Source organism: Pleuronectes platessa, chromosome 17, assembly GCF_947347685.1.
Source record: "Pleuronectes platessa chromosome 17, fPlePla1.1, whole genome shotgun sequence".
NCBI classification, from domain to species: domain Eukaryota; kingdom Metazoa; phylum Chordata; class Actinopteri; order Pleuronectiformes; family Pleuronectidae; genus Pleuronectes; species Pleuronectes platessa.
Genome location: NC_070642.1, coordinates 22,587,150 through 22,596,701, shown reverse-complemented (window position 1 = coordinate 22,596,701; position 9,552 = coordinate 22,587,150). Strand labels below are relative to the sequence as shown.

Genomic DNA, 9,552 nt, shown 5'->3' with positions numbered 1-9,552 from the left:
AGCATCGACACATATTATTGGTCTATTGTTTGTCATTGTCAATCAATCATGGGCTGACAGGCTCAGAGAGCCCTGACAGTGCTGTCAATCACAACACAAACCAGGGTGGGGCGGGACCTCATGGCATTGGCGGGGGGAGTCGCGGGACGGGCTGCTGCTGAGACAGAAACTTAAAATGGATAATAAGAGTAAAAAACCGCCTGGGTTGCGCTGAGAAGCATCGGGAAAAAGAGCTGAAGTCTCTGTGGGTGGAGGCTGCTAACAAAGTGCTGAACTGACGGAGCTGTTTGGTGCCGGTTTCACCGGCCCCAGCAGCAGCCGGTGCACCGGGAGACGAGCGAGGAGGACTCGACATAATGAGCGAGTGGAGGCAGACATGGTAAGTAACGTTGGCCTGGGGCTGGCTAGGCTACATTTTTTAGACCATGTCCAAAACAAAGTAGAAAACGTTTTTGATTTTGTTTTAATATGCTGAATTGTGATATTATGGGTTATTATTGTTCAGATGATTTAGCTAAGCTAGCTAAGAGCTGCTAACATCGTTTACTGCAACAGTAAACTTTCTGAGCTGTAAATAGAGATGCAGAATCACAGCTAATTCTTTTCAGAAGTTTTATTGTGCTCATGTGTTGATCCTTAATGATGTGATCATGTACACTAAATGATCAATTATTCTCCATTACAGGTTGTTGTGATATATTTGAGGAGTCGTTCTCCCTCTGTTTTCTATGTGGACATTTGGGACCACTGTTAGAATTTTGTAGCTTGTCTACAGACAGTCAGACCGTCTAGACAGACAGACAGTCTAGACTGTCTGTCTGTCTAGACAGTCTGTCTGTCTAAATGGTCTGTTTGTCTAGACAGTCTGGACTGTCTGTCAGTCTGGACTGTCTGTCTGTCTGGACTGTCTGTATACATGCAATGTTTGTTTTTACTTTAATAGTTAATTCTTCTTTTTGTTATTGAAATATTTTTGTCCCAGTTTGTGATGAAAATGCAGAGCATGAACAAAAAACATGTGATGCCTTCCTGGTTACTTGTGGCCCCACATTTCAGATATTCCAAAGAATTGCAGTTCACTCGGAAATTGTTATTTTGTGTGCCTGAGTGCCTTAAAATATAATGTCGTCGACGAAATTCTTAATGATCAATAATCGATCGTCCATTCATTATGCCCATCCATAGGTTGTATTAAGAGTTATGGTAGATTTAAACCGAAAGTATGTTCCACGTTGCCTTTGCACATGTTGATAGTTTCAGAGATATGAAGAGCTGCTGCCTCACATGTAAACTTAAAGATTTACAAAAATGGCTCCAATTGAGCCTTTGCAATTGTTGTTTTTATGTAAATGTGTCTGCTTGTTTTTAAATATTCATTTTTTGTGCAGTCTTTGCAAGACAACTTTTGAATAGAAAAAAGGCTAACTTTGATGTTTGATATTTTACAAGTTGGTAGTACTAGTAGTTTTCTGAGTTTCACAAAGTCAATTGTTTTGATTTGTACTAAATGGAAACATTGGAAAAAATACTAATAAACATTGAGTTTATTGAACACAAAAATACTTGGGTGTCTATACTTTAAACTATTCAGTTCAGTTAACTTATTGCATTGAGCAATACATTTTTTTTTTTTCGAGTTAATGTTATTCAAAACATTTGAGTTTGCTTATGGGTATTTTTAAGTTACTGAAAATATTAGATTTAGCTTAATCTGTAATTTTGTTTAACTGTAATCAAAAAGTATGTGTACCTTCAAATATTCAAGCTCCCATTAAGTGACATTGAATTAAAGACGTCACACACAACAGTTGAACACTACATTGCACTGAGGCCCCGCCCCTTCGTCCAGATGAGCATTGTTATATGGTGCATCGTTTTATATATCATAGTGTTATATATGGAACGTAGACCACTTTGACTGCTTTTGATATATTGGAACACTTCTTTTATTAACGTCCTTGTATTGAGTTGAATTAAATTGTCTGTTGACTGAGTCAGAGTGGAGTTGGTGTTTCAGCCTGCAGGGGGCAGCAGACAGCACAGCCCGGAAGTGCCCCTGTGGAGAAGAAGACGAGAGGCAGAAGGCGGAAGTGAAGAGTTCCGGTGTCCTTGTGCTACATAAGATGTTCAGACACGTTCTTGTGAGTCTGTTTTGAATCTTTACGGTTTCTTCTGTTTCTGTGAATCTGAAGCTTCGAGTCTTTGTCGTGTTTTACTGACGAGCGGCGCTGGACACGAGGCGGGGACGTGTCGCGTCTCCCGGGTTATTAGAGGTCAAAGTGGAGGCGTCAGGACACCGCTAGCATTAGCTTAGCGTCAGTTCCTCTCCAGCTACACAGACAAGTCTTGTCTTTTAGAAACTCCTGCTAACCGAGCTAACATGCTAACCATGCTAACCGCTTGTCCCCAGGCTTTGCGGCAGGTGGCCCGGCGGAGCATCTCCAGCTCCACCCGCCGGGAGATGAAGAACTCGGTCCCCGAGAAGCAGAAGATCTTTCAGGTCAGAGCTCCGTGAAGCACCTCGGTGCACGGTCCTGTGACCGGAGAGAAGAGACACCGATCAGAAGAGTCCTCCACCTTAGGCTCAGATACACGAGCAGAACCTGAGGCTCATTGTCATTATAATAATAATAATAATAATAATGTTAGTTTAGTTTAACCAGCTCAGTCGGTGGTTCAGCACTGACCTCACAGTTCATAATAACTTTACAGCACTCACAGAACCAAGGTTACAAAGTGCTTGAACTAAAATCAAGGATATTAAATTGTGTCGTATGATAGTGTGTGGTGACAGGCTGGTGGTCCTCAGTACAAACAGCAGCTTCATAACTTCTGTAATCTGCTGTCACCTCCAGGTAGAATCCATTAAAACCTGCTGTGGCTCAACGCTCTGCAACTGAACAACAGAAATGAAAATGCAGGAGCAGACACAAACAAAGCTCTTCTACCTTCTATTGAAACCTCTGTGTTGGTTTTCTTGTGTATTTACTTGTGTTTTCACTGTTGAGTTTCACCAGCTGCAGTAAAAACACCATAAAAGACACAAGACTGTAAAGACACGATAAACTGAGAATCTTAAAACAGCAGAAGACAACACGCTTCGTGACCTTTTCACTTCAACAAGGTCAAGGAGCAAGTTGAGAAAAAGAAAATCAGGTCAAACATAAAACAGTGAATTTGATGATGGGTTCAGTCTTCTTCCAGTTTAATAACTTGATCCTCACAGAGCTGTAATGTCAGCTGTTGCTCCTCTAAAGTCTCTGTCCTGTGTCTCCTGCAGGAGGACAACGGGCTGCCGATTCATCTGAAAGGAGGCACCAGTGACGCTCTGCTGTACAGAGCCACGATGACACTCACTGTGTTGGGTGAGAAGAACTTCTTTATGTCTGATTTGAGATATTTCAACACATGAGCAAGAAGCTAGAATAACATTAAAAATCACTTTTCATCCAACAACAGAACCAGAAAAGATGACTGTTTTTTAGTTTTAGTCTCTTTTACCTGAATCACCGTTTTCATTTCGCAATCGCTGAGTCAGAGCAGAGTTGTGTTTCACGATGATCAGAGAATTGTGTTGGTTTTAAAACGCATGGTTTCACATTTGGACCCGGCATCATGTCTGTCAATTTTATAAGCTCCTACAAAAAGTTGGACAGTGGGTCGTGATTTAGACAAAGTTCAGCTTCTATCTGATCTGTCACTGGAACATCAGAGAAAACCTGTGACTCGACAAAGACGAGGAGGAAACTGTCGGATGAATCTGAACCATGTGTCCAGGTTGAATCCTCTGGTAACTGTAGATTTATCTAATATATTCAGAAAACCTTCATTATTATCAGATCCTATTTTGTTTACATCTAAACCTATTTTCTCTTCCTGTAAAATGATGAGTCATCCAATCAGAAAGCTCTGTCTCTAAGTGTTTACAGCACAGTGATGGACACTGTCCCGTTCATCTGCAGGGACACACGTGTTGGACTTGAGATTTTAAAACGTCTTTCTAAACGACCTTGTTTTCTTTCAGGCACTGGACTTGTCCTGTACGAGCTGTGGAAGGCCGCCGTCCCTCAGAAGAAGTAGTGACTCCACTGTCTCAGCTGTCGGCTTCAGGTTTAACAACCGGCCTGTCGCTCTATATTGTATTTAAAAATGTAATAACAACAAAAGCTAAGATGCTCTCCTCATGTGTGGGGCCACATAATTCCAGATGTGGCGGGATATTGTTTCATGTTCATGGGATCAATATTTATTTCTTGTACTCTCTCTGATGACTTATGGATCAATAAAAAAATTCTCATGACCAAAACGGATTATTTCTGTCTTTTATAAAAAAAAATTGTTTTCAATAATGGTGAAATACATGTTAAAAATGGTTAATAGTCATGTAATATGTGGCCGTTCTTGTAGAATGATTTCTGTGTGTAAAGAATTATGAGTGTCTCAATCCTTTTCTCTTTAATCAGATTGTAAATGTGTGAAATAATTTGTGAAGAACCATGTGATCAGATCGGGGTTTGTTAATGGACTGATATTTATTCATGTGCAGAAAAACTGCAAAATACAGAATCAGAAAGTATTTATTGCCAAGTAGGTTTACACCTACAAGTAATTTGCTCTGGATTATTGGTGCATGCATTGAACATAGAAACATAAAAACCTAAACACAATAAATACAACACATAAGAAAAGCAATAAAAAGAAACAATATATATTTACTCACTTTTTACTTCTTATTTACGCCCTTTCTCTAATATTTATACAAAGTAACATTTATTTAGACAAACATATCTAAATAAAAAATATAAAATAGATAAAAGATATAAAAAATGAAATGCAAGACAGATGTGAATACCTCAACACACAAATCCAGTAGAAAGGTCTGCTAGTGAAAACTGAATTAATGTTTATGAGCTCTGAATAGTCCACAGAGGCTTCAGGTTCATGTCGACAGCAGGTTTTATTCAAACACTTTATTTAGTAGAGAAAAGTCTCCTTTGTGTTTCTGAGTGAAGGTTCGAGCCTCAGCCACTGGAGGGCGACGTTTACAAAGAATTCTGCCCTGAATCCTCCAGAGTGTCCAAGCATCTGAAACACGTCCGGATGTTAATACATGAAATTACATCCGGTCATTAGTCAGATTCCTCCGGTTGATCTTCTCACTGGTGTGCTGGGGGGGGGTTCTGTTTCAGGGTGTGGGAGGAGAAACCCTCAGGCCGGTTCTTCTACCAGTTCAGATCCAGATGATCCACAGCTTCTCGTTCACTCTGGGAAATGAAACCAACACAGACCCAGGACTGGGGAAGAAAGCAGGCCTCTGATTGGACGGTTCCCAAAACCTGCCAAACAAAGCAGAAAAATATTAAATGTAGGATTTTGTGACGTTACATAAAGTGTATCTGATATCAGCAGGTCTTTTAAAAAGCACCAGGGGGCGCCAAGTGCTCTGAGAATGTTCCTATTCATGCTTTTCTAAAAATGCTCGTTTTAAATTTGCGAAGAGTTGAATTATGTAGTTATGGCAACAAATGTTGAATTATGACCAACAACATGTTTGGTGGACGACTCGGAAATTTGTGGGACTTTGAAAAATGTAAACCAAAGTTGGATTCATCAAAGAGCAGATTTTTGTGAGCCGCTGAATAGTCGACCTTTTGTTTGTGTGGTGGTTTATCAGATTTGGAGACTTGAACAAATCCCACAAATTGTGGGATAAATGTTTGGATGACGTACAAATGTACGATAAAGCTGTGAGACGCGTTTTGATCGACTTTGAGAAAGTTAAGATGACGACACTGTGTGAAGTTAAGGAATAAGAATAAGAAGTTTGAACTAACTAACACGAGTGGAGTGTTGGTGAAGAGAGGGAATCTGATCGTCATGAGCACGTCACAGTGAATTCAGAAATGATTATGCACATGTAACTTCATACAACAAATACTTGGGTGGATGAAAGCCCCAGAAACATGTAAACTCCATCAGACATAAGATTCCAACCGCCCACACGTTTACTTTGAGGAATCTGGGCCTGTGGGGGGGGGGGGGGGGGGGGGGCTGATGTCGTCATGTCTGATGGATGTGGGATGTTGGTTCAAACATTAGAGAAGCTGGAGAATGTAGAAAGTGGCAAATTTACACCGTGACCAAAACATGGATTATTGGGATCCATAACCAGATTATTATGGGTTATGGTTATTTTTAGTTCCTGTCTGAATGAGCTCTGTGATGTGAATACGTGATTATAATTATTATAATTCACTGGTGACTCGTCTACTTTCATGAGAGGACCCCAGAACCCTCAGGTCCGCCCCTGGAAACGGGGGGAAACACTGACTTGAGGTCAGCTTTCCTCGACTGTGTCATATTTTCCCGTTGATTCACAGAATGAAAAAGGGGTAAAACGCTCAGTTCCCCTCCGCCCCCCCCCCCCCCCCGCTGCTGGCCCTCTGCGGCCGAGACGCAGAGAAGTTCCTCCATCACCGGAAAGGAATGTAGAAAAGTATGTAGCCTAAAAGTTTCCGAGTGTTGTGTGTGTGTGCGTGCACCTCCCTGTGTGTGTGTGTGTGTGTGTGTGTCTCCCTGCTCTCCTCAGACGTGGTTACACATCCTCTTCTCTGGCTGGATGTCGTCAGAGCTGGGAGCTGCCCCCCCCTGTTAAGAAGCGGATTGTGTGCACGGAGCTTCCCACTTGGAAACAGACTCACCGACGCGTCTGGGCCCCAGAACCCCGCGGAGCTGCCTGACTTCCCCCCGGACACCTCTCCTCTGGCCGGGCTCCGCTGCTCCATCTCCTCCGTTCGTCCTCGCTTCTTAGAACCCGACCACACGATTCCTCCAGTCTCCTCTAGGTCAGTGACGCTTGGTTTTCTGCAGATTTGAGAGAATTGTTTGAGCTCCAGACGCGTTTAGTGAGTTTAATTCAATAGAGGGATATAGTTTCGCTTGTCTTGATTATCCCAGTTATCCCAGTAAAGCACATTTTATTCGGAGTACTCCCAGAGACGTGTGGACTAGTTCTTGCTTTACGCTGCGTAATTGCGCACAGTGCCAGAGGTGGATGCTCGTTCCTCTCGAGCTGTGGAAAGACTTCGTGAATCTCCTCAGAGGAAACACCAGATCCCGGATTGGACCTTTTGAATTCCCCGCAGAGAGAAGCCTGTGTCCCAGCAGGGTTTCCATTCGCTCTCCGCTGGTCGACTGGTTGTTGGTTGTGTGCGTTGTTAAGTTTTAGATTTTTTGACTTTCATCTTTGTTAAATCTATAATGTACTTCGGTTTTTGCAGCAGTTTTAGAATTGTGGGGTTATGTATTTTTTGTTGCGTTGTCTGGTCCCTTCGACGATAGCTCAGTGAGCCCCCCCCCCCCCCGGTGCCGGTCTCACGCTCTCTCCGCTTCGTTCCTCTCAGCTTCATCCATGCGCTGCTGAGCCAGAGGAGCTGAAGATGAAGAGCAGGTTGTCTCTGGCGGTGGCCGCCGTGCTGCTGCTGCTGGCCTCCTCCTCCCAGGCCCAGGACTCAGGTAAAGCCTCATCCTCCTCTTCCTCACTCTGACCCTACACCTCTGACCTCTGCTCCTCTCACCTCTTCTCTCTATCTGCAACGTGCAGCTGCACATTCAGTCTGAATAAAATAAATCACATAGCAAACGTGTGTGTTGGTGAATTGATTTGTTTAACAGATTTGTGTCTTTTCAGCCTCAGTTTAACTTCTGATTTATTCCAGTTTCCAGCAGGAATTCACAGGATTTCTTCGTCTCAGCTGCAAATAATTCAGCGTTTTGTCTGAACCAGTGAAATGTTTCTACATAAACTTTCTCACGGTGGTGATGTATCTGAGGTTTAATCAAGTTTGAGTAAGATGATGAAAAAACTGATATATTGATAGATAATGCTGCTTTAAAACAAATAATTCTGTTAACTTATCTTAAATGATTCTTTAGTAGATAAGATGTAATAAAACCCTTCAGCTGCAGCTGTGTACCATGTGACCCTGTGGAGCCAGACGTACTGTAAATGTCCCTGAGCCTCAGACATGTAGTTCCATCCTTCTGACACCAGGAGGGGCCCTTGCTCGAAACCACCTCTGTCTTTCTGGAGCCTCCAGTTTCTGAAAAAGAGCAAAGCCCAGATGGCACCAGGCCAAGTTTCCTCCCCGTCTTTTCTCCTGATGGAGCGGAAAGACTAAATATGAGTTTCATATTATTTTCCAGAGGTCACAACGGGAGACATCTGCCTCTGGATTTTCTCTCAGAATAAAGTTTTAAAACGTTTCAGTGTAGTAAAAAGTGATTGGGCCTCCAGGAGAGTTTCTAACCTCCTGTGACCCCCCCCCCCCTTTAACGTCCCAGCAGCGGCCCCCCCGCTGCCTCTCCAGGGGCCACATCAGTGTTGTAATGGGGTCGTATATTTTCTGAGCCGTGTGGAGTAGTTAAACATGTCGGGGCCGGAGCTGAAACACCTTGAAGATGAAACCGCTCGGCGCAGGACGAGCTGGACTCTGAACTGGGACACGTGAGGTGGACAGGGACAAATGAAAAGCTTTAGAGCAGAAGACGTTCACACAGAATCGCGTCCGTGCGTTTTCCTCTGGATTCAGAGCTGCAGGTTTTTCTTTGAAGTAGTTTTGCTTTGGAAACCGAAGCAGCAGCCGAGGCCTTGATATGATTCACCAGGTTGGTGCCTCCTACCTCTTTGACGTCCTGTCCCACTTCTCAGTCAAGCCTTGACCCAGAGTCGGGGCTTCACGACAATATTTTACTGTGATATTCTTCACTCACAATAACGTCTGGTTGGTGGTGATCTAGAGAAACGAATCTTTAACCTGTAGAATCCAGTGTGATATGATTTCTTCTGTTTCCTGATTGATGTTTTCATTCTACACGATAATGTTCCTCCAGCATGAAGCGCTTCTGAGTTTGCTCAGGTTCAATGATTCACTTCTGTTATGTTAAAAAATGTGGTTTAGGGAAAAGTGTAGCACATCCAGACCAGAGGAGGGCGCTCTGACTGGATTATAGCATGACGTATAGCAAGCCAGTTTGAGCTAATGGAAATGTTTATATCTTTATTATTACTTTAAAGCTACTTTAACTCGTATGAACATAGACAATTCACCTATTATCTATTTATTTTAAGTTGTTATTAAGTTATTCTCGTGAGTATATGCGGAAACATTAAAAACAAGCGGTGTGTTGCAGCGATCTAGAGTTTCATGTTCACGCTTTGTGTTATTTTTTATTAGTCCACCCCAACCTGAAGAATATCATTTTAAAATATTTATAAAGAAATAATCCCTGGTCCCTTGTGTACATGGACACTTTTTGTTCGTTACTCCAAGTTGTTAAAACCAACTTTTCATGTACACGTGCATGAACTTCCACATCAGGGATCACGATTCCAAACTGGGATCTGTGTGACCTTTGACCTGTTCGTTGGTTAACATCACAAAAACCAGTGGTTCTTTAAACTTTGGCCCAGATCCTGAAATCTAAAGGAGTAGTGTTTCACCTGGGTTGTGAATTTTGGACAAAAGTTTCAGGAATGATCCAAAGTTTAAA

At 42.6% G+C, this 9,552-nt stretch overlaps 2 protein-coding genes across 2 annotated transcripts in view; both read left to right on the top strand.

The window, feature by feature from the left end:
- The first annotated feature begins 2,009 nt into the window (after window positions 1–2,009).
- Window positions 2,010–4,306, top strand: LOC128460087 (cytochrome c oxidase subunit 7A2, mitochondrial). Its single transcript, XM_053445124.1, has 4 exons — window positions 2,010–2,141; window positions 2,411–2,500; window positions 3,281–3,365; window positions 4,025–4,306. Exons 1-4 carry the CDS (start codon window positions 2,124–2,126, stop codon window positions 4,078–4,080), a joined length of 249 nt encoding a protein of 82 aa, XP_053301099.1. The 5' UTR covers window positions 2,010–2,123; the 3' UTR covers window positions 4,081–4,306.
- Window positions 4,307–7,407: 3,101 nt separating this feature from the next.
- The window catches only part of col12a1b (collagen, type XII, alpha 1b), a 78,208-nt gene continuing 76,063 nt past the window's right edge, over window positions 7,408–9,552 (top strand). Inside the window, exon 1 of the mRNA XM_053445303.1 lies at window positions 7,408–7,515. Within this exon, the coding sequence (XP_053301278.1) occupies window positions 7,440–7,515 (76 nt within the window). The 5' untranslated portion in view covers window positions 7,408–7,439. The remainder of the gene's footprint in view (window positions 7,516–9,552) is intronic.